The 25,692-nt window shown below is 41.8% G+C and overlaps 2 protein-coding genes across 9 annotated transcripts in view; one reads left to right on the top strand and one right to left on the bottom strand.

The window, feature by feature from the left end:
* LOC134225426 (segment polarity protein dishevelled) overlaps positions 1–25,692 on the top strand; it is a 64,174-nt gene that overhangs the window by 26,836 nt on the left and 11,646 nt on the right. For all 8 annotated transcript variants that reach the window (XM_062705501.1, XM_062705504.1, XM_062705505.1 and 5 more), the window contains exon 2: positions 13,924–14,953. In XM_062705501.1, coding sequence (XP_062561485.1) covers positions 14,129–14,953 — 825 coding nt within the window. In that variant the 5' untranslated portion in view covers positions 13,924–14,128. The remainder of the gene's footprint in view (positions 1–13,923; positions 14,954–25,692) is intronic.
* LOC134219537 (putative nuclease HARBI1) lies at positions 11,735–13,099 on the bottom strand. Its single transcript, XM_062698284.1, has 2 exons — positions 12,707–13,099; positions 11,735–12,565 (listed from the first exon to the last, which is right to left on the bottom strand). Exons 1-2 carry the CDS (start codon positions 12,938–12,940, stop codon positions 11,768–11,770), a joined length of 1,032 nt encoding a protein of 343 aa, XP_062554268.1. The 5' UTR covers positions 12,941–13,099; the 3' UTR covers positions 11,735–11,767.

The raw sequence follows: 25,692 nt of genomic DNA on the forward strand, positions 1-25,692 counted from the left end.
TTTTTAGTACGTATGATGCTGCATATGCAAATGTATGCAACGCACTCGATTAGGGTCGCCGTTGTCGGGCCAACTTCATGCGGCCGAGTTCCGTTCCGGGTAGAGTAGAGGCAGTTCGCAAAACGTGTTGTGATTGTGGTCGCGTAAGAAGCTGCAAGGTGCTGTCGTCGTTACTGATAGGCTAAGCTCTGGGTGGCTGGGTCGAGTTTTCTACTGCGATCCGCTTGTTTATCTGTGCCACGCATAGATCCGAGCGTCCAACAAGCAACCATCCAACATCGAGCCAGGGGGAGCGAGGGTTTGCGAGTGTGCTGAACGAATGTGCGTCCGTTAGATGAAGGCCGAAGCACGATGCCAGTTATCGCCGAGCTTCCGAGCCAAGCGCACGTTCTTTTTTTCGTTACGCTCGTCTACGGGAGCCGTCCACTTTTCCATTTTGCATTTTTCGGTCGTTCAGTTTACGAATACCACATCGCGATATTTGCGGACGTCTCCTCGGTGAGACGCTTACGTGTTCGCAATGCAACGACGCGAAAATACTTTCCGCATAGACTATGCGAAAGTACCAAGAAAACCGTCCTACGAGGAACTACACTATTTCGTCAGTCAGGTTCTCGGTATGAAACGCGAGGAAGTGATACGTCTGCAATGCAGTAGATTCCTTAGTTGTGCATTCGTGAAAGCAAGCAGCATCGCAGTGGCCGAACGCATCGTTCGCGAGCACGATGGTCAGCATGAGATGGAAGTAGACAAAAAAATGTATCCCTTGCGTCTATGGATGGAAGACGGAGGCACCGACGTGAAAATACATGACCTGTCGGAAGATGTCCAAGACGAATCCATTACCGACTTCATGAAGAAGTACGGAGACATCATATCGATCCGAGAACTCTTCTGGGACTCCAAATACCACTTTGGTACCATTTCGACCGGAGTGCGCGTGGTTCGCATGGTCGTCAAAAAAAACATCCCCAGTACAATCACAATAGATTCAGAGACCACGTACATCTCTTATAATGGGCAGTTACAGACCTGTAGACACTGTAATGAGCTAGTCCATAATGGTATTACGTGCATCCAGAACAAAAAGTTGTTACTTCAAAAAATGCAAGCGGACATGGGGTCGTATGTCAACGTAGTGAAACAAGCCACTGCCCCAAAAGAGGTGATGGAAAAAGTAAATGATAAACCACGCGCTACGCAGACGAAGCCCGCTGCCGATCAACAGTCCCACCGACAAAGAACAACTACCGCTCCATCTCTATCAACGTCCAACGATCTGATGCCACCACCAGCACCCTCCTCGCTGACCGTCCCGACGACACACACCGACTCCGATTTCCCCCCACTAAGGCCCAAGCAACTACAGTCATCCAACGACAACATACAACGACGCGCCGATGAACACGATACAGACAGCTCTACAACATCATCAAACAACAGACGTTTACGCAGCCGACATCCAGGCAAGAAGATGCGACCCAACGACGAACACCACTCCAACGACGAAAATTAGAAATACAGATATGACTAGTTACAACATCGCTACCATTAATATTAACAACATCACAAGCGAGACCAAACTGAACGCCCTTAGGACGTTCATACGTGCACACGAACTTGACATCGTCTTTCTACAAGAAATTGAAAACGAACAATTGTTTATCCCTGGCTTCAACGTAGTGTGCAATGTAGATCATACCAGGAGAGGGACAGCGATCGCAGTTAAACAACACATCAAGTTTTCGCACGTCGAAAAAAGCCTGGATGGTCGCATAGTAACAATAAGAGTCAACAACACAACTCTATGTTGTTGCTACGCACACAGCGGATCAAACAACAGAGCCGAAAGAGAACGTCTCTTCGACCAAACCATCGCATACTACCTCCGCCACGACACACCCAATACAATACTAGCCGGAGACTTCAATAGCGTAATACGTCAATGCGATGCAACCGGCAACAACCATAGTCCAGCACTTCAACGACTAGTACAACAGCTACGGCTAATAGATGTATGGGAAAAACTCCGACGAAACGTCGCCGGCCCGACGTACATCACGCACAATTCAACCTCTCGACTCGACCGCATATACACAAGCGATAGCCTACGAAACGAACTGCAAACTACAGACATCCACGTTTGTAGCTTTTCAGACCACAAAATCGTGACACTTCGTATATGCCTCCCAAACCTAGGAAGAGAACCCGGTCGCGGCTTCTGGACACTCCGCCCGCACCTTCTAACAAACGACAATGTGGAAGAATTCAAAGCTCGATGGCAATTTTGGACACGCCAGAGACGTAATTACCCATCGTGGATGACGTGGTGGATACATTTCGCAAAGCCCAAAATAAAATCCTTTTTTCAATGGAAGTCGAAAATAGTAAACAACAGCTTCAAATGCGAACACCAGCGTCTGTACTCTGAGCTCAGACAAGCGTATGACAACTACTACAATGATCCCACTGTACTTTCAACTATAAACCGCATAAAGGGGAAAATGCTATCTCTGCAACGAGAGCACACCAACGCCTTCCTTCGAATTAACGAAACGTTCGTCGCTGGCGAAGCACTTTCGTCATTTCAACTCGGAGAAAGGAGGAAGAAGAAGACTACCATCGCACTCATACGAGGAGAGCGTGATGAAACCTACGACACATCCGAAGCGATAGAACAACATCTCTACGAATACTTTAAACAACTCTATACAGAAGAAGAACAACAGCCTCCAGAAGACAACACATTCGGAATGGATCGAGTAATTCCAGACAACGACGAAGCTAATGCTCTATGTACGGAAGAAATATCCACAACCGAAATTCTCTCAGCAATCCGAAATGCAGCCCGCCGAAAGTCTCCCGGAAACGATGGAATCCCCAACGAATTCTACAGCCGCACGTTTGATATCATACACCGAGAGCTCAACCTAATCCTCAACGAAGCGCTTTCTCAACATTTTCCAACAGAGTTCGTCGATGGCGTAATTGTCCTCGTCAAGAAGAAGAATAGCAACGATACTGCTCGTGCCTACAGACCGATCTCACTGTTAAACAGTGACTATAAAATCTTCTCTCGCGTCCTAAAAACCCGCCTCGAAAAGGTAAACAAAACGCACAGCATCATTTGCAGCGCTCAAAAATGTGCGAATCCACCCCACAGCATTTTTGAAGCCATATTATCAATCAAAGATCGCTTAGCGTGTTTAATCCAACAAAAACAGAGAGCGAAGTTGATAAGCTTCGATTTCGATCACGCGTTCGATCGGGTCCGTCTCTCCTTCCTCCACCGAACCATGGCCTTACTCGGCGTCAATCGAGACTTCGTTAACCTACTCGCTCGTATAGCCAGCCTCTCATCATCACGTCTTCTAATCAACGGCCACCTCTCAGCTGCTTTCGGAATAGAACGTTCGGTTCGACAAGGTGATCCGATGTCCAGTTTGCTCTTCGCTTTCTACCTCCACCCCCTCATCAGCAAACTTGAACAGATCCACGGAAACAAACTGGTCGTCGCGTATGCAGATGACATCACCATCATATCAAGCACCGTTCAGGCCATCATCGAATCGAAATCCTTTTTCTCTCGTTTTGAATTCGCATCTGGGGCAAAACTAAACCTACAAAAAACCCTCTCAATAGATATCGGCGACACGAACGGCCCCAACACACTAATCGTGCCGTGGCTCCAAACAACGAGCACAGTGAAGATTTTGGGCGTTGTATTCGCAAACAGCATCCGCCTGATGGTAAGGCTCAATTGGAATGCAATGGTCAACAATTTCTCTCACATCACATGGTTACACGCCGGACGCTCGCTCTCATTGCACCAGAAAGTCACTCTCCTGAACGTTTTCGCCAGCTCAAAGGTATGGTACCTATCGTCAATTCTCCCACCGTCGTCCATCCACACAGCCAAACTAACGAAAGCAATGGGTAATTTCCTTTGGCGCGGTATTCCCGCACGCATTCCAATGCTACAACTGGCACGGCCAAAAAACAAGGGTGGCCTAGGTTTAAAACTCTTTACACTCAAATGTAAATCCCTCCTGCTTAACCGTCACATACAGGAGGCAAACTGTATGCCTTACTATAGTACCCTCATGGTACCAACCAACGGTATCCTCGCCCGCTGCCCTGCGGACCTACCCGATGTGAAGACAATGGGTCGTATGAATAAAAAGTAGTAAACCTCAACCCTTGTAGCATCTACTCGAAAGTATTTTCCACAGAGTAAACTACAACTTTGGTATGAATAAAAACAAATTCGAACATGTAGCCGAAGCTATTTCGAACTTGAGCATCTACTACACAAGGTAGAAACGTCAAAAAAAGAAAACTAGAGTTATTTTTAAAAACATCCTAACTATATTTTTTGTACTTTTTGTTTTTCTTATTTTTTTTTCTATAGCGTTATAAACTTATTCTCACGGGTTTTCAAAATTACATAAGAGTTAGTAGGTTTGAAATAAAATGTAGGAAATGCGTCTGGAATCTCGTCTGGAGTACTGAAAATTGAAAACTTATTTTACGAAAAATTATCATCTTTTTCCAGTTACGACATTTTTTTAGTTCACGCTCGGACTCTCGGACTGTTTGTTTGTGTCGTGAATTCATGTCAGCTACGCAGTGAAAATCTTACATTATGGAAGAAAATCGCCAGTTCCACGAAAACCAGTTGTTGGAAGTCGAATTTGCATATCCAGAAGTGAACTTGCAGGTGCCAAATGATGACGAAGATGGATTATCCAAGGAAGTTCCAGAAAAATCAACACAAATCAGTGATTTCCATTTTGCTACCGCTTTGCGCCGCTTTGTTGCAGAAAAATCAAACCCCACCGAGGAAGAAAATGAAATCACAGGCGGCAAAAGAAACGATTATGCATTTCTTGGTGGCACATGGCATCGAATTAACAGAAACACAAATATTGAAAAAGGTAAACAATATGAAATCGCGAATCGAATCCAAAACGGGCAAAAAAGCTACGGGTAATAAACAAATATCCTTGAATCCGGGAGCGAGAATTATCTACGACCTCCTAGGAGCTGAAGAAAACCCTGCAGTAACGAAAGTGAACTGTAAGTATTTTTATTCTAAGAAATAAAGAGTCCTTTAATTAATAAACTCTAAATGTTTACTCACAGATGGTGTTTCAGTGGGATCGAGCTCCACTGCTGTGATGAAACGGAGCAGCATGATAATTTCGGACGACGAAGAAGACATGCTTAATTCACCGGTCAACGTTGGACGTTCGGTTCTTAACGTTTTGGCAGAATCAGGCCAAATAGGCTCCGGAAAATCGCGTACATCTGAAGAAAAACAGAAACCACAAACGCCAAGTGGGTGCTACAAGGGAAAACCTCGAAGGAATCAAGAAAAGCTCTCGAACGCTCAGCTTCAGCAAAATGTCCTAATCAAGCAATGTGAAGTTCTTGAGCAGCAAAAACGGATTAATGAGAAGTTGGAGGTCGTACTCGATAAGGCAGGAGAATTATTGAACCGTTATTTGGAATAAGGAACCGTTGACAATATGGAGAACGTAGTTTCCCCGGAATTTTAATACATGTTTACTGAATTAATCCGTAATTTAAATGAATAAAAGCTGTTAAAGTTGTGTTTATGGTTTTGGATAACGACTGTCTCCGGATTTTTGTTCAATATTCTGATGACACTGATTTCCCAATAACAGATACAGGATCCATTTTTCCTACCTTTGAGATTTTCGGCCTTATTTTTGAATTTATTACAATTTTGTTTGATTACGAATTTAGAATTATAGAGATTTCGATAGAACTTCAAAGAGATTGATTGCAGGTACCTGGCATGATTGAATTCTAAGAGGTTTTCTATTTCCGTGATGATTTATAAAGAAACACAAATTATTACTCCGGTAATTCATCCAGATACGGCAGTTTTTCTGAAATTGATTCTGCAGAAGATCTTCCAAAAGACCTTCCTGCGGAAGACCCTTCTGGAATTTATTGGAATGTTCCTCCAGGAATCCCACTGAAAGTTGTCCGAAGTTTTTTTCGGAAGTTCCCCCGGAATTTCAGTAATTCCAGTAATTCCTCCACAAATTGGTTCAGAAGTTTATCCAGAATTTGCTTCAGAAGTTCCCTTACTCATGGAGTTCATCCAAGTATTTTTCTGGAGATGCCGTAATTCCTCCGGGTATTTCTCCGAAGGTCCCATCAGGAATTCATCTGGTTGTTTCTGCAGGTACTCCTCCGCATGTTCCTCCCGGACTTCAATCTGAAAGTTCCACCAGTAATTCCTTTGGAACTTCCTTCCTTCCAGAATTCTTCCCCGGAACTTATTCTAAGAATTCCTTCCATCCCGGAATTTCACCGAAAGTTTCTACAAGAATATCTTCCCTCAGAAATTCCACAAAAAGTTCCTCCAGATATTGGTTCGAAATTTTATCCAGAAATTACCCTAAAAGTTCCCACAAAAATTTCTCCAGAGTTCTTTTATTAATTCCTCCGGAAGTTTCTCCAGGAATTTAAACGGAAATTCCAATAAGAATTCCTTCGGAAGTTCCTCCAAGAATCCCTGCGAAAGTTTATCAAGGTATTTCTTCGGAAGCTCGTTCAAGAATTCCCTCGGAAGATCGTCCAGAAATTCATTCGATAGTCCCTACAGCAATTTTTCAAGAAGTTCCTCCAGTAATTCTTCCGAAAGTTTCTCCAGGAACTTCTTCGTAATTCATTCCAGCAATTCCTTCAAAAATACTATCAGGAATTCCTTCGGATGTTTCTCCAGGAATCCCGACGGAAGTTTCTTCATGAATTCCTTCGGCAGTTCCTCCAGGAATTCGTGTGGAGGTTCCTCCAGGATTTTCTCCAAGAATACCTCAGGAAATTCCTCCAGAAATTTACTTTATTTAAGTTAAAAAAAAGTTACTTTAAGAATTCTTCTGTGAGGTCCTCCAGGAATTCCACCAGAAGTTCATCCTCTTATTTCTCCGAAAGTTTTTTCAGGAATTCCTGCTGAAGATCCTCTTGTAATTCCTTCGAATGTTCTTTCAGGAATTCCGCCATTGATTCTTTCTGGAGCTCTCGCGGATATTTCTCCGGAAGTCCCTATAATTCCTCCGGACGTTCATCTAGAGATACTTTCGGAAGTTTCTCTATGCGAAATCCTCCAGAAAATCATCCACTAATTTCTCTGGAAGCTCCTCCAGGAATTCCTCCGGAAGTACTTCCGGCAATTCCTACGACAGTTCCACCAGTAATTCCTCTGAAAATTTCTCTGGTAATTTCTCCGAAAATACCTCCAGCAATTTTTCCAGAAGTTCCTCCAAGAATTCCTCCGGAATTTCTTACACGTTTTGTTCTGGAAGTTCCTCCAGGTATACTTCCGGAAGTTTCTCCAAGAATTCCTTCCGAAGTTCTTCCAGTAATTATTCGGAGGACTTTCGAAAGAATTCCTGTAGGATAACCCTGAGGAATTTCAGGAGGAACCTTTGGTGAAATTTCTGGGGGAACTTCCGGAATAATCCTAAAGAAACTTTCGAAGAAATACATGATTGATTTCCGCTGTTATTCCTGGAGGAACTTCCCGATGAACTTCCAGAGGAATTCGAGGATGAACTTCCGGAGGATTTGGTGGAGAAACTTTTGGAGGAAATCCTGGAGAAATTCCTCCAAAAGTTCCTTCAGGAATTCCTCAGAGTTTTTCAAGTTTTTCCAAGAATTCCCAAGTTCCTTCAGGAGTTCGTCCGGAATATGCTCCAGGAACTCATCCGTAAAGAATTCTTGAAGGAACTTCCAGAGGAATGCTTTGATAAACTTTCGATAGGAATACCTGAAAGAACTTTCGGAGCAATTCCTGGAAAAAACTTTAAGAAGAACTTCCGGAAGAATTCCTAAAAAAACTTCCAGAGAAAAAAAAATGTTGTAGAAAATTTCGGAGGAATTCTTGGAGCAACTTTCGAAGGAATACCTGGAAGAACTTTCGGAGGAATACTTTGAGAAGCTTCTGGAGGAACACTTGAAGGGACTTCCAGAGCAATTTCTGCAGGATCTTCTGGAGAAAATCCTAGATTATTATTTAAGATAAATACCAGAAAGTACTTCCAGAGTTATTCGTGGAGGAACTTCTGGAGGAATTCATTAAGGAACTGCTAAGGAATTACTGGAAGAACTTCCAGAAGAATTCCTGAAGTCTCCGGAGGAATTCTAGGAGGAACTTCCAAAGGAATTATTGGAGGAACTTCCAGAGGAATTTCTGGAGAAACTTCCAAAAGAATTCTTGAAGGAATTCCTAAGGAACTTCCGGAGGAATTCTTGGAGGATTTTTCGGTGGAATTTTTGGAGGAAAATCTGAAGGCTTGGAGGAACTTTAAGAAGAACTTCCGGAGGAATTCCTAGAAAAACTTCCAGAGAAATATCTGGAAAACTTCCGGAGGAATTCTTGGAGAAAAATCCAGAGGAATTCTTGGATGAACTTCCGGAGGAATACCTGGAACAACTTCCAGACGAATACTTTGAGAAGCTTCTGGAGGAATACCAGGAGGGACTCCCAGAGGAATTTCTGCAGGATCTTCCGGAGGAATTCCTAGATGATTATTTTAGATAATTACCAGAAGGAACTTCCGGAGTTATACGTGGAGGAACTTCCGGAGGAATTCGTAGAGGAACTGCTAGATGAATTTCTGGATAAACTTCCGGTTGATTTACTGGAACAACTTCCGGAAGAATTCCTGAAATCACTTTCATGGGAATTATAGGAGGAACTTCCAAAGGAATTCTTGGAGGAACTACCAGAGGAATTTTTTGAGAAACTTCCGAAGGAATTCTTGAAGGCATTCCTTAAGGAACTTTCTACGGAATTCTTGGAGAATTTTTCGGTGGAATTCTTGGAGCAACTTCCGTAGGAATTCTTGGAGGAACTCTAAGATGAACTTCGGGAGGAATTTCTAGAAAAAAAATCAGAGAAATATCTGGAAAACTTCCGGTAGAATTCTTGGAGGGAATTCCGGAGCAAATCTTAGAGGAATACTTTGAGAAGGCATTCCTTAAGGAACTTTCTAAGGAATTCTTGGAGAATTTTTCGGTGGAATTTTTGGAGCAACTTCCGTAGGAATTCTTGGAGGAACTCTAAGATGAACTTCGGGAGGAATTTCTAGAAAAAAATTCAAAGAAATATCTGGAAAACTTCCGGTAGAATTCTTGGAGGGAATTCCGGAGCAAATCTTAGAGGAATACTTTGAGAAGCTTCTGAAGGAAGGAGAAACTCCCGGAGGTTTTCGTGGAGGAAATTTTGGAGGAATTTCTGAAGGAACTTTCAGAGGAATTCTTTGAAGAACTTTCATAGAAATTGCCGGAAAACCCTCCTGAGGAATTGAATGAAGGAATTCTCTTAGGATTTCTTAGAGTGAATTCTGGAGGAATTCCTAGAGCAACTTCTGGAGGAATAACTGAAGGAATTTCCGAAGGAATTCTAGGAGGAACTTCCAGAGTAGTTCTTGAAGAAATTCCTGAAGGAACTTCCGGAGATTTCGTGAAGGAACTTTCAAAGGAATTTCTGGAGAAACTTCCAGAGGTATTCCTGGAGTGATTTCAGGAGTAACTCCTGAGCAAATTCCGGAGGAATACCTGACGGAACTTCCGGAGGAATTCTAGGAGGAACTTCCAGAGGAATTCTTGAAGGAATTCCCTGAAGGAACTACCAGAGGAATTCTTGAATACCTTTCGATGGAATTTTTGGAGGAATTCTTGAAAGGTCTTTCGATGGAATTTTTGGAGGAACTTTCGTAAGAGTTCTTGGAGGAACTTTAAGTAGATCTTCCGGAGGAATTCCTAGAAAAACTTCCAGATAAATACCTGGAGGAACTTCCGGAGGTATTCTCGGAGGAAAGTCCGGAGGAATTTCTGGAGGAACTTCCTCAGGGATACCTGAAAGAACTTCCAGGAAAGAGGAATACTTTGTGAAGCTTTTGGAGAAATGAAATACCTTGAGGAACTCTCAGAAGAATTCCTGCAGGATCTTCTGGAGAAATTCCTAGATGATTATTTCAGATAAATACCAGGAGGAACTTCCGGAGTTTTTCTGGAGGAGCTTCTGGAGGAATTCTTGGAGGAACCTCCAGGGGAATTTCTGGAGATGCTTCCAGAGGTATTCCTGAAGGGAATTCCTAAAAAATTCCTGGAGCAAATTTCGGATAAATTCCTGAAGGAACTTTCGGAGGAATTCTATCAGGTAATTCCAGAGTAATTCTTGGAAGAACTTCCAGAAGCATCTATGTAGAAACTTCCGGAGGAATTCTTGAAGGAATTCCTGAAGGAACTATCGGAGGAATTTTTAGAGGATATTTCGGTGAAACGTTTATGGGAAATCGTGGAAGAACTTTGAGAAGAGCTTCAGGAGGAATTCCTAGAAAAACTTCCAGAGAAATACCTGGAGGTATTGTTTGAGGATATTCCGGTGGAATTCTTGGAGGATCTTCCGGATGAATACCTAGAAGAACTTCCGGAGGAATACTTTGAGAAGCTTCTGGAGGAGTACTTGGAATGACTCCCAGAGGAATTCCTGCAGGATCTTCCGGAGAAATTCCTAGATGATTATTTAGATAAACACCAGTAGGAACTTCCGGTGTTATGGAGAAACGTGGAGAAACTTCCGGAGGAATTCTTGGAGTTACTTCCAAAGGAATTTCTTGAGAATCTTCCGGAAGAATTCCTGGAACAATTTCCGGAGGAATTCGTGAAGTCCGGAGGAATTCTAGGATGAACTTCCAGAGGAATTCTTTGAGGAACTTTCAGAGGAATTCTTGGAGAAACTTCCTGAGGAATTCTTGAAGGAATTTCTGAAGAAACTTCCGGAGGAAATCTTGAAGGATCTTTCGATGGATTTTTTTTGAGGAACTTTAAAAAGAACTTCCGGAGGAATACCTTAAGAAGCTTCTGGAGAAATGCCAGGAGGGACTCCCAGAGGAATTCCTGCAGGATCTTTCGGAGAAATTCCTAGATGTTTATTTCAGATAAATACCAGGATGAGCTTCCAGATTAATTGTTGGAGGAAATTCCAGAGGAATTTCTAGAGAAACTTACGGAGAAATTCCTGGAGTTAACTCCGGAGGAACTCCTGGAGCCACTTCCGAAGGAATTCTTGGAGGAACTTCCAGAAGAATTTCAGGATAAACGTCCGCAGGAATTTTTGATGGAATTCTTGAAAGAACTTCCGGAGGAATTCTTGGAGAATCTTTCGGTGGAAATTTTGGAGGAACTTCCGTAGGAATTCTTGGAGGAACTTTTGAAGTAATTCTTAGATAAGCAATCCGAAGGATATCCTGGAGAAATTCCGGAAGAAATCCCCGGAGAAACTTAAGGAGGAATATCTGGAGAAGCTTTCGGAGGAACTTCCTGAGAGATTCCTGGAGGATCTTCCGGAGAAATTCCTTAATGATTATCCAGGCAAATACCAGGAGGAACTTCCAGAGGTAATCGATGATGAAGTTCTGGAGAAATTCATGGAGAAACTTCCGGAAGAATTAATGGAGAAATTGATGTATTATCTTTCGAAAAAAAATCTTATCTAAGACCACGTAGTAGCAACATGTGAACATCCATAAATAACGTAAACCTTAGAGACGTTTATCAGTTATTTGAACTGTAACTAGGTGCATTCATGTATTTCAGAACATTCATAAGACTGCACGATACAGAATTAGTTAAATACACAGCACCTTACTTCAAAACTTAATCGGTTTCAAAACTCAATGATGGACAATTTTGTTTTTATTCTGAGATTTATAGAGGTACTTTATTCATCTACTGCTACATGACTCGATCTGCTAAGCAATACAGCAATTGCATCCCTTCTGTTACGTCCACGAATTCGTATATCGCCAATTTCATTGGCACCAACATTATTCGCATCGCCAGCATCATCTTCATCATAGTCGAAGTCTTCATCTTGGAGATATTTAGCAACATTATGCAGTATAAAACAGGCTAGAACCATTGACGGTACACGATGTGTAATCATACGTACAGTGTTCTGTAGAAAGGGAAATCTTCTTTTAACTTGGCCAAAAACCCTTTCAATAACAACGCGTTCCCGACAGAAAATTTTGTTGTAGTTAACACGGACTACAGTATCCGGATTTCTATATGGTGTCATAATCCATGGAGCAATTGCATAACCTTCATCACCCAGAAGTAGTGCTCCTGAAGTATTTTCAAACATGGTTCTATAGACGTCTGAATTCTTCCAGATCCTAGAATCGTGAACCGATCCTGGCCAAGAACAATCGATACTGGTGATGACGTCGTTTGCATCACATGTAGCTTGGACGTTGAATGATGCTAATCCTTTCCTGTTGATGAACTCATCTGGATGCCTATGAGGTCGTTCGATTTTAACATGGGTGCAATCGATAGCTCCAATTGCATTCGATTTTCCCTTGCGGCTCCAACTACGTTTGGCCTCACGGAACTCATTTTCGGTGGATGGAAATTTAATCCACTCATTTGATTTTTCAATTATTTTCTGGCAAACATGCCAAATAGTTTTGCACACTGTTGTTTGATGGACACCGACATCTTCTCCAACACCAACCTGAAAATATATTTGATGCGACTTGTAAATTTTGTTGTTGTCTTTATTTAAGAGACTTGCAGCCCGAGGCTGGCTCGTCTCCGCAAAACTTGTAAGTTTAAAATGTTGTATTTAGATTAAGATTAGAAACACCCTACGTACCTGAAATCCCGGGTCACCTAAATATCGTAGGAAAATTTTCATTTTCAGTACATTACTCAATCCACCTCCTCTTGTATCCTCTCGGTCATTAAGAAAATGATCGGATAGCCATTCGACATTTTCGCGAGAAAACCGATAAAGTGCTTTAAAATTATCACCATCCCCACGACGTATACAAAATTTCTTCTCATTTCTTATATTTACATTAATAAATAAAGCGGTGTTTAAATTCATTTTACCATTAAAAGTTGAAAGTATTTTCTCAAATTTCACTATCACTTCGGCAAATAAACAAACAAATTCAATTGTAGCAACCTCCGCAGCTGCCTACCGTAGAAAACAGTAAAAGCTACTTTTATTCATACCAAATTGATTGTTTGTAGTATGTTCGAAAGATGTAGTGTAGTGAAGTCTCTGTTATTCATACGAACAAGTTCCACAAGTGACGTTTACTACCCAAAATGTAGTAAACTCAAACTTACTACTTTTTATTCATACGACCCAATAAGACAGCTTCATAATCAAATCCCCGCACAGATAATGATTAACCCGTCGGCCGAAGCTATACATCGACATCTCATAGAGCAGACGGAAGAACCAAAAGTCCATATGGCACACCCTAACATACGATGGACCAAAGTCTGGCGCAATATTAACGCACCACAATTATCTCCGTCACAAAAAAGCAGCCTGTACATGATAATAAATGAGAAGGTCGCACACAGGAAGCTATACCATACTATTGGACGCGCCGATAACGATACATGCTTGCATTGCAATGGGACAGTAGAGACAATCCGACACAAATTCAATGAATGTCCACAAGTCACCCAGGCTTGGTTACATATTCAACACAAGGTGAACACAATTATTCCCGGAAGGCGTCTACTCAATCTCTCCGACCTACTGAGGCCAACGTTAGACGGTATACCACCAACTCTGAAGACAAAAATTCTCAAACTGTTCGTCGCATACGTCACCTACATTATCAACGTCAATGGAAGAGTAGATGTCCATGAATTAGATTTCTACCTGACATGTGAAGTTTGAATAATTCATTGTAATAATTCTTTTAATCTGCACAACCAAAAAATGTTTTAAAAAAAAAAAAAAAAAAAAAAAAAAAAAAAAAATGTAAACACAACGCAAAATTTATATTTTGCCCATGCTTGGCGGTAGCACTAACATCATGATTTTTTTCTGTTTTGTCGTTTTAGGTTCTTCCACATCACCAAGTTGTTCGGTAGAGGCGGACGCAAATTCAGGAAGAAATTCGAGTAAAAATTTATGAAGAAAGTAACGTGCAATTTTTTAAGAACATTGTAACCCAGTGACTCGTCTTGCGTGAAAAGTGTTGAAAAATTTGTGCATAAGTGTTATACGTTTGTGAGCTCGAGTTCGACGCACCTAGTTGCCGTCTCGATGTACGCCATGGATGATAAAAATTCATCCGGTAGCGGTGGTGGAGGCAGTGGCACCGGAAGCCTCGGTGAAACCAAAGTCATTTATCACATCGATGACGAAACGACGCCCTACCTGGTGAAGATCCCGCTGCCATCGAGTCAGGTCACCCTGAAAGACTTCAAATTGGTGCTCAATAAGCAGAACATCAACTACAAGTACTTCTTCAAATCGATGGACGCCGACTTCGGTGTTGTGAAGGAAGAAATAGCTGACGACTCCACAATTTTGCCATGTTTTAACGGGAAGGTAGTGTCCTGGCTGGTGACGGCCGATGGCTCTAACCAGTCTGACTGCTCCGAGCTGCAACCTACGGAAATGATTGACGGCCGGCCTACCCTGGCCCAGCTGCGAACCATGAACAAACCAATGAACAACATGATGAGTATCCCGATGAATCCACTGACGTACCAATCGGCCTCGGTCGTATCCAGCGATCTGGACTCGACCAGTCTCTTCGAAACGGAGAGCGAAATTACGCTAGATAGAGATATGACTGAATGCAGCAGCGTGCAGCGGCTACAGGTGCGGAAAAAGCCGCAGCGGCGTAAAAAGCGGGCACCCTCGATGTCGCGGACCTCCTCCTACAGTTCCATCACCGATTCCACCATGTCGCTGAACATCATCACGGTGCAGATCAACATGGACACGGTGAACTTCCTCGGCATATCGATCGTGGGCCAATCGAATCGGGGCGGCGACGGCGGTATCTACGTCGGTAGCATAATGAAGGGCGGTGCGGTCGCACTGGACGGCCGCATTGAACCCGGTGATATGATATTACAGGTAGGTGCTCGTTGGCGGGATTTTGGGCATTTTGTTTCCCTTAATGGCAGATAAGGTTGCTGCTGCTGCTGGGTTTGTACTCAGAGATTCTTCTACGTAATTTTATCTGAATTTCAGCCACATTTTGGTATTCAACTCAAATTTAACTTAAAAATGACAGTACAATAATTACTAAAAAAATAATTTTGACAGACATTTTTTTATATATGTACTATGTTTGCCATTTCTTTTCTTCAAAAACCTTAACATGCTAAATTTGGTTCTATTTGCTTGATTAGTCTCGATTTAGGGGCCGTCCAGAAACCACATGGTAATACATGGGGAAAGGGATTTGGAAAATGGCCATGATGAACCACAGAGGGGAGGGGGGGTAGTTGACGGTGAGAATACACTACATGTTCCCCATTGATAAGCATTATATTCCAATATTTTGGTGTACTCTGGAACGTGTTAAGTTCACATTATTATGATGTTGAAGCATGATTTATATTGGTAATAGTTTTATCATTATGATTCATGAAATTCATAACTTTATACAAAGATGTTATGTAGGTCGACATCAAATTTACTTCGATGTTATCACTCCGGGTTATGATAGTAGCAAATTTGTATTTATTGGCAGAGGAACTTAAGGTTGAACTTTTCAGAATCACAAACAGATCCTGTTTAGAAACCCAAACGGATTATGTTCAGAATCTCAAACAGAATCCTAATCGGACTCTTTTCATAATCACGAACGGATACTCTTTAGAATTCCAAACGGATTCTGTTTTAAATTCCGAACGGATGCGGTACAGAATCCCGAACGGGTTATTTTCAGAATCTCAAACGGATTCTGTTTAGAATTCCAAACGAATTATGTTCTAGACGGGTTCTGTTTAGAATCTTGAATGAATTTTGCTCAGAATCTCGACCGGATGCTGCTGAGAATCCCATAAGTGATTTTCATCAGAACCCTTAGTTATTTGCTACGACAAGTTATAGTGCATAATAAACGTTAACTATGGAAAACATAAGATCGAAATTACAGAATCGATGGACATGAAATATTTTCTGCCAACTGAGCCGAAAAGATACTTTTGTGAAGTTTCGTGTCCAAGTCCGCTGCGGCCTGCTTTAACAGCTCGAAATTTATGTGTGGCTCTTGATAGTAAGCATGTTGGGGACCACTGCACTATCCATTGTTCATGCATTGGCGGGCATAGAAAAGCTTTCAATTAATAACTGAGGAAATGCTAATAGAATACTAAGTTGAAAAGCAGGCCAAGTACTAGTTGGAATGTAGAGCCATTGAAGAAGAAGAAGAAGAAGAAGAAGAAGAAAAATCAACTCCAATTTAAACCGAAACAATTCTGGTTCTTCTGTAAGCACTTGGGGTGCATTTAAGATAAGCATTTTACTCCATTTACTCATACCGATGATTTTTTCAAGTTTGCTTCTATCGATTACGAAGGCCCGGAAGCCTCCTTTCCAAAGGCTCGGAAGCTTTCTTTCCAGTGGCTCGGAAGCCTCCTTTCAAGAAATTCGGAAGCCTCCTTTCAAGAGGCTCGGAAGCCTCCTTTCAAGAGGCTCGGAAGCCTCCTTTCAAGAGGCTCGGAAGCCTCCTTTCAAGAGGCTCGGAAGCCTCCTTTCAAGAGGCTTGGAAGCCTCCTTCAAGAGGCTCAGCCTCCTTTCAAGAGGCCTCAGGCCTCCTTTCAAGAGGCTCAAGCCTCCTTCAAGAGGCTCGGAAGCCTCCTTTCAAGAGGCCTGGAAGCCTCCTTTCAAGAGGCTCAGGCCTCCTTTCAAGAGGCCCAGAGCCTCCTTTCAAGAGGCCTGAAGCCTCCTTTCAAGAGGCCTGAAGCCTCCTTTCAAGAGGCCTCAGAAGCCTCCTTTCAAGAGGCCTGAAGCCTCCTTCAAGAGGCCTGGAAGCCTCCTTTCAACAGGCCTGGAAGCCTCCTTCAACAGGCCTGAAGCCTCCTTTCAACAGGCCTGAAGCCTCCTTTCAAGAGGCCTGGAAGCCTCCTTTCAAAAGGTCTGGAAGCCTCCTTTCAAAGGTCTGGAAGCCTCCTTTCAAGAGGCCTGAAGCCTCCTTTCAACAGGCCTGGAAGCCTCCTTCAACAGGCCTCAAGCCTCCTTTCAAGAGGCCTGGAAGCCTCCTTCCAAGAGGCCTGGAAGCCTCCTTCCAAGAGGCTCGGAAGCCTCCTCCAAGAGGCCTGGAAGCCTCCTTCCAAGAGGCCTGGAAGCCTCCTCCAAGAGGCCTGGAAGCCTCCTTCCAAGAGGCTCAGAAGCCTCCTCCAAGAGGCTCAGAAGCCTCCTTCCAAGAGGCCTGGAAGCCTCCTTCAAGAGGCCTGGAAGCCTCCTTCAAGAGGCCCGGCCTCCTTCAAGAGGCCCCAGCCTCCTTCAAGAGGCCTGGAAGCCTCCTTCAAGAGGCCCGGAAGCCTCCTTCAAGAGGCCTCAGAAGCCCTTTCAAGAGGCTCAGAAGCCTCCTTTCAAGAGGCTCAAGCCTCCTTTCAAGAGGCTCAGAAGCCTCCTTTCAAGAGGCCTGGAAGCCTCCTTCAAGAGGCCTGGAAGCCTCCTTTCAAGAGGCTCAGAAGCCTCCTTTCAAGAGGCCCAGCCTCCTTTCAAGAGGCTCTGGAAGCCTCCTTTCAAGAGGCTCAGAAGCCTCCTTTCAAGAGGCTCAGAGCCTCCTTTCAAGAGGCCTCAGAAGCCTCCTTTCAAGAGGCTCAGCCTCCTTTCAAGAGGCTCAGAAGCCTCCTTTCAAGAGGCTCAGGAAGCCTTCTTTCAAGAGGCTCAGGCCTCCTTTCAAGAGGCCTGGAAGCCTCCTTCAAGAGGCCCAAGCCTCCTTTCAAGAGGCCCAGCCTCCTTCAAGAGGCCTCAGCCTCCTTCAAGAGGCCTGGAAGCCTCCTTCAAGAGGCTCAGAAGCCTCCTTCAAGAGGCCCGGAAGCCTCCTTTCAAGAGGCCTCAAGCCTCCTTTCAAGAGGCCTCAGAAGCCTCCTTTCAAGAGGCCTGGAAGCCTCCTTTCAAGAGGCCCAGCCTCCTTTCAAGAGGCTCAAGCCTCCTTCAAGAGGCCTGGAAGCCTCCTTTCAAGAGGCTCAGCCTCCTTTCAAGAGGCTCCGGAAGCCTCCTTTCAAGAGGCCTGGAAGCCTCCTTCAAGAGGCTCGGAAGCCTCCTTTCAAGAGGCCTCGAAGCCTCCTTTCAAGAGGCTCAGACGCCTCCTTTCAAGAGGCCTGGAAGCCTCCTTTCAAGAGGCCTGGAAGCCTCCTTTAAGAGGCCTCAGACGCCTCCTTTAAGAGGCTCAGACGCCTCCTTTCAAGAGGCTCGGACGCCTCCTTTCAAGAGGCTCGGACGCCTCCTTTCAAGAGGCTCGGACGCCTCCTTTTAAGAGGCTCGGACGCCTCCTTTTAAGAGGCTCGGAAGCCTCCTTTCAAGAGGCTCGGACGCCTCCTTTCAAGAGGCTCGGACGCCTCCTTTCAAGAGGCTCGGAAGCCTCCTTTCAAGAGGCTCGGAAGCCTCCTTTTAAGAGGCTCGGACGCCTCCTTTCAAGAGGCTCGGACGCCTCCTTTCAAGAGGCTCGGACGCCTCCTTTTAAGAGGCTCGGACGCCTCCTTTCAAGAGGCTCGGACGCCTCCTTTCAAGAGGCTCGGACGCCTCCTTTCAAGAGGCTCGGACGCCTCCTTTCAAGAGGCTCGGAAGCCTAATTTCAAGGGGCTCGGAAGCCTCCTTTCAGGTGACTCAGAAGACTCCTTTCAAGAGGCTCAAAAACCTCCTTTCAAGAGGCTCGGGTGTGGCAGTGAAATAGCACTTGTTTATTATGTAAAGCAAATATTCAATTGCATCGAAACCAACAAAGTAGGCCTAATGCAATCACAACTGACAGCCACATCATTAGCAATCAAAACAATCTGGAAATGTGTCACGAGTTACATCGCAGTGAACCTTCAATATGATTAGGTGTTTTAAGAGGCTCCCGCTTGCCTACAGATAAGACAAACGGCACATTTGGCGATCCCGCCAGGATTTTTCAGCGAAAAAAAAGAACAAACTGTAGAATCTGATTTTGCAAGCGGGAGCAATTACTGAGAAATTGAATAGTTTGTCAAAGTGAGTGTAAGTGATTTGATCGAACAGGGGAAGAGCTCTCAAAAGGAATGGTTACAATGCTGAGCACGTGTTTGAGAATGTAAGCAGTGTTGTCCTACACTCAGGGCAAAAAATTCTGCTCTTTGATTTTACTCCATCTAAACGATTTTATAGTCTCAACTAAGTAAGTTCAACTAATAGAAGGATATTTGGATTTTCTAAATGTCATGGCAAACTGTCAAAAAAATGCGCTCCTGTGGCTCTGGAGTGCAGTTTTTTGACAGTTTACTATGACATTTAGAAAATCCAAGAGACTATAAAATCGTTTAGATGGAGTAAAATCAAAGAGCAGAATTTTTTGCTTTGAGTGTAGGACAACACTGATTGTAAGTATTGTATGTTGAATTCAAAGTGGATGCACATATGAGGTCGCCCGTCAATTTAATAGCCGCTTAAACTAAAAGTTGGTTAAAAGAGTATGGGTTTGCAATTCTTTTTAAATTTGATCTTTTTCTGTTCACATCGGAGTGTGTAAAATCATTGCAATGTGCCACACTTGTGTTGCTGCTTGGTTTTTCCTACATTCTAATGACGTGGCTATGCCTCAGATTAGGCGTTACGATACGTCGAAGGGTGCATTATTAATAAATAATTGAAATGTTTGTTACAGTGGGTGGAAATTCCCCTTAGATTCGACCGCTGTTGTGAACCGCTCAAACAAAGAAATCGACGAAATTAATTCCTCGACTAATCAACAAAACTGCGTTTCCAAATTTGTCTTTAAAAAAAGTCAGGCCCAAGCACTTAAGGCAGGCTTAATGCAGTTTTTCACTGTAATGCTTTCCTCGTTAAAAAAAGAACACAAATCACAGACTTGAAAAAAAAGTAGGGTATCTGTTCCCATTAGACCTGTGCGCCGCCGCGCCACGCCGCCGCCGCCGACACTTATTGACGTACGCCGACGCCGGTCAAGGTGTCGGCGGCGCGCCATACGCCGGTTGGCTCCACGCCGCACAGTGATTCCACTCCATACAAAAGTTAGCAAAAACCTCTAACAGGTTCCTAAATGATCTTTTTTTGATTTATTTACATAACTTTGGGTCTAATAAACTTTGCTGGATCATTTGTTAGGTCCTGGTATGTTTTTAGGAGTGGAGAAAAAGAGAGGAGGGTACGTACACCAGTGTTTCGAATACTAGCAGCGGAGGGCGATTTTCATACAAAATGGTCAACTTTGACAAGCTGTAACTTTGTTCCCCGATGACCGATTAAGCTGAAATTTTGGCAGTGAACTACAAATATGTTGAAATTGTTATATACTACGTTTGAATATTTTCGACCCACTAGTCAAAAAATTACACTCTAGTTTAAATTGTTCAAATTAACAGCAGTTTTCATAAGAAAATTATTAAAAGCTTTTTAGTGGAATATCTGCACTTTTCAGGAGACGAGCTACTACTATCCCATTTAATTCCACCTCTTGTTTGTAACTTTTCAGATACGTATTTTGACCTCAACAGTAAGGCCGTTTTCAGTGTCTCGTACTAACTCGTCTTATGGCAGTTAGCAGATTTTATTTTTGATATGCTGACCAATTCAAATGACTCATTCCACAATTATTATTACTATTTGCACTTAGTGTCTCTACATGCAAGTTGATAACATTTCAATCAATTGTTTTCCAGATATTTCCAAAACAATACTTCTATTATTTTGATTGATTTGATTTTAAAGTGGTTCAAAATATTTGATGTTTAGTTTAGTTTAGTTTAGCTATTAGGTACACTGTCGTTATACGCATATAGCCAACATGAGACAGCCAACATGAGACAAATATGCGTATGACGGCAATATAAATAAAGGGTATAAAGCATAAGATAATGATTTTTAGAATTAGATAATTAAGATGTTCATTATGTTTTATTATATAAGTTGTAAGTTATGTAAGTTGATGAAAGTTGTTATGTAAGTAACTGAGAAAAAAAAAAGAGTTCCCTTAAATTTTTCTGATTACTGACCCACCAGATTGAATATTTTCCCTGAAATTTAATTGTATTCGCCAAAATTATTAGGTATTTTTATATGAATTCTCGCAAGGTTTTCTCCCAGAAAAATATCGAAAGGATTTTACAAACGAATTCCTTAAGAAATTTTTAATGGAATATCCGAAGAAATTTCTAAAAGAATTCATAGAGGAATTCTCGAGGGATTGCTCAGATGAGTTTTCAAAGGAATATCCGAAGAAAATGGATTTTCTAAAGATTTTCCTAAAACAATATCCATAGGTGTTCCTGAAGGAATTCCTTCAGAAATTTTCATTAGGTATTTCGGAAGGAATTTCCAAAGGTATTCAAGAATTCGTGAAGGAATTTCCGAACGGAATTTCTAAAATAAATTCGGTGAGAATTTCCGACATTCTTAAATTTCTGGAAAAAAATCTTTGGATTTCTTTGGCCTTCAAGATTTTATTTCCCAGGCATTTCTTCATAAAATCCTCAAGAAATTACTTAGAAGATATATCATAAATTCCTTTGGATATTCTTCTAGATATTCTTTTGAAAATTCAAAGAAGGAATTATAAGAAATTCTCAAATTCTTTTAAGAATTTCTTCAGAAATACTTTTAGAAAATCCTTCGGAATTCCTTCAGGAATACCTACGGAAATTTAATTAAAAATACTTTCGGAATTTTTTTAGAAGAAATCCTACCAAATTTTCTTTGGAAATACTGCTGGAGTTGCTCTAGTAAAAGTTTCTCTTCCAAAAGTTTCTCGAGAAAGCCCTTCGGAAAATCTGAGAAAAAATTCCTTGAATTTCCTCAAAATTTCCCGGAAGCAACTTCATCAAGGAAGTCTTTCGAAAGTTCTTTTCCGGCCATTCGTCCGGATTTCTTTAGCAACTTTTCCAAAAAATCTTTTAGACCTTCGGAGATTCCTTCTGGATAATCTTTTGATCATTCATTCGGGAATCTCTTCAGAAAATCATTAGGAAACTCTTCCAGAAATCTTTCGGTTATTTCATGAGGAAATTCCTTCGAAAATTTCTTTAGAAATTTCATTAAAAATTCCTGCTGGAAATGCTTTGGGATTTCTGTCAGTAACTCCTCCGAAAATTTCTTTAGGATTTCCTATCTCATTTTTTATTAATTTTCCGGAAGAATTTTTTCAACTAAATTTTCCGGAGTAATTTCTGCAGATATTTCGGGAGAAATTAAAACTTTAAGCCAAAAAAATCTAAAATATCGGGATTGCAGTCCTCAAACATCATATGTCATCGGATATTCTCAAGTATTCCTTGGGAATTTTTATTTACCTTGCTTCAAAATTTTTGATCCAGGTGATATTTTATGAATTTACCTAAATGTTCGTTCGTTAAATCCTCCAGACATTTTTTCGTAAAAAATACCCAGGAATTGATTCGGTTAGTCATCCAGCATACCTTCAAAAATTCCTTCAGAAATTCTATCATAAGTTTTTCTAAGTAATTCATCGGAAATTCTTCCAGTGACTCATTACAAAATTCCTCAAAGAATTTCTTCGAAAATCTTTCGCAAGAAACTCTAGAAATACCCTCAGAAATTCCTTTGAAAATACCACCTAAGAATTTTCTTTCAGAAGGTCTTTTAGCAATACTTTCAGAAATTCCTCCAGGTCTTCTTCTTATTGGCCTCACTGAATCATTGTTGCCTCGCAGCTTAATGTTCATTGAGTACTTCTAAAGTTATTAGGTTTTTGTAAGCCAAATACTCAGATCAAAAACTTCAACGATTAGCGACCATCTCAATTACAGGTGCAATGAGCAGTACACCATCAAGTGTACTAAATGCTTTACTATGTACATGCTTCCTCTGCATCAAATTGTACAATTAGAAGCTAAAAAGAGTGCTTTAAGGAACAAAAGATCCAAAAACTTCTTAGGGGTGACCTTAAGGGTCATCTTAGCATTCTAAAAAACTTCAGTATAAACTCCCTAGTACTAAACAATGAAGACTGAATGGAGAAAAAGTACAATTTCAATCGACTGTTCAAAGTAATTGATCCTGGACGCAATACATGGTTAAATGGAGGACCGAAACTTCGCTCAGGATCAATTACGTTTTATACAGGCGGTTCAAAACTGAACAACCAAGTGGGAGCAGGAGTTACTGGCCCTGAGCTAGACATATCGATTCCCATGGGAAGTTGGCCATCCCTATTCCCAGCGGAAGTTCACCCAACTCCAGAGTGTTCTGTAACATGTTTGCGTAGAAATTACAGACACTCACATATATGCATAATGTCCGACAGCCAAGCAGTTTTGAATGCTCTAAAGTCGGCAACATGCACTTCAAAACAAGTTTGGGAATGCATTCAGTCCCTCCAAAAACTGTCTTGTCGCAACCAAGTCAATCTATATTGGATTCCAGGACACTGTGGAATAGATGGTAACGGAAAAGCCGATATAAAAGTCGGTTTACAGGACCGGAACCTTTTTGCAGCTTGTCAACTTCTTCTCTTAGTATGGACCTGAAGGTATGGGAATCAGGGTAGAAATATTTCACAGTCAATGCAGTGAAAAACATGGATCTCAGTATAATCTGCAGTCGCCTTCATCGCCGCCGTGGTGAGTGCGACTGGGTGCAGCCGAAAAATCATTTCCAACACCGACCTTTCGATTTCGCATTCAGCCACTCACAAGTCGCTCTGACAGGCTGCTCAGTTCGCGCCTTACCGTATGACTGTGAGTGGCCCATTTAAGGTGATTATAGAATGAAGCCAGAAAATCGGCCATTTTGTAAACCACGTGCTTTTCCAATATTTTTTTCAAGCGCACGAGATGAAAGAACCATAACGCGTATGGGGCTGAAATAATGGTAGATCGTTTGCTTAATTATGCTGAACAATCATAATTTGATTTTCAGTACTGTATGAAAACTATTCCGCCAGATTTGGGCTTATTAAAATGTATGTAGATAAACGTGTGGTGAATTTGAAATTCACCACGGGCTTCATTCTATAATCACCTTAAACGCGTGGTGAATTTTTTCAATTTGCTGGGTGAATGTGTACATTTTGCTGTGGTAAATTTCATCTTCGCGGCGCAGTGGGTGATGTGAGTTCTGTTGTTTACTTTTCTGCCTCTCCGGGAATGTGGAGTTGATTTCAAAGCAGGAAGAAAATAAAAAAAATGATATAAAAAAACATCACCTTCATCCAGTGCTGCCGAATATTTACAGCCCTGATGGGAATCCATGAAAATAAAAACCAATTTTAGGAATACAAACAATGCCAGATAATCGAAACGCTTTATCACTCAAAATGTTTCCATGACTCGCAACATTGTAGAATTATTTAAAAGAGACCTAAGCACTTTTACGGATCTCATTATAGGTCATTGTCCGAGCCGATATCATTTGAAGCTTATAGGGAAACTTCAAAATGATCTATATCGCTTCTGTTACATAGAAAAAAAAAAGATTCGTAGCATCTGTTATGTCGTTGTTCGGCAATTTTTTGATCAAGCTGAAAGTTCTTCACCAAGGGGCTTATAGAACCACTTGAGGTCGGTAGAGCAAATCCCAATTCGGTGGTGCATTTCATTCGAAAAGCTGGGCCGTGTTGGGGAGAAGATGTTAGTCAAACAATGGCACTCACCTCCAATAGCGATACGCCATATTGACATAGCTAGAAAAAAGGGGAATACATTACCCCTATTCCAAACACTGCGCAGAAAGTAAATAATGTGTTGTCCTTGCCTTCCAGGTTTTATTTCGATACCTATAAATCTCGATATATTCCTCCTTTGTTGGACGAATGAACGAATATACATGAGGTGTCGGACCTTTTGTCCGAATGATTGAAAAACATATCTTAGATTGTGAGTAAAGATAAATTAGTAATGGAAAGTACGTAGTGAGAATTACATAAAGTGTAAAGCGAGAAGTGAGGAATGAGACATTTTCACATCTCATAATTGGAAGTGAGAAGTGAAGTGACAAGTGAGAAGTGAGAAGTGAAAAATGAAAAGTGAAGAGTGAGAAGTGCGAAGTGAGGAGGGAAAACAAGAATTAAAAATTGTGATATTTTTCCTTATTATTCTTCTTCCTTATTCCTTCGACCTCTTTCTCGGTTTCTTATTCTTTCTTCCTTCCTTCTTCTCCTTTTTCCTTTTTCCCTTTTTTCTTTCTCCATCTTTCTTTTTTCTTTTCCAACTTCTTTTTTCCTTCTTTTTCTCCCCTCTTCCTTCTTCCTTTATCCTTCTTCTTTTTTCTTTCTTCCTTCTTTTTTCCCTCCTTTTTTCCTTCCTTCTTTTTTCATTTTCCTACCGCTTCCTTGTTCTTTACTTCCCTCATATACTTCCTCCCTCTTTCTTTCTTATTTCTTCTAGCATATTTCTTCTTCCTATACCTTTCTTCAATTTTCCTTCCTTCACCTTTCTTTTCCTTCTTTCATCTTCTTTCATATTTTTTCTATATTTCTTAATCCTTTTACTTCTCCCTTCTGCCATTATCTTACTTCCTTCTTCTTCTTTCTTCTATCTTCTTCCTCTTTTTTCTATCTTCTTCCTTCTTCCTTCTTCATTCTCCTTTCTTTCTTCTTTCTTCTCTTATCCTCCTTCTTCCTTCACTTCTAGACATTACGCTTTTCACTTTCCAATTATCATCTCACTTCTCACCCTGCTGTTGTTTTCCTCACTACACAC

The sequence above is a fragment of the Armigeres subalbatus genome, chromosome 3 (genome assembly GCF_024139115.2).
Source record: "Armigeres subalbatus isolate Guangzhou_Male chromosome 3, GZ_Asu_2, whole genome shotgun sequence".
NCBI lineage: Eukaryota > Metazoa > Arthropoda > Insecta > Diptera > Culicidae > Armigeres > Armigeres subalbatus.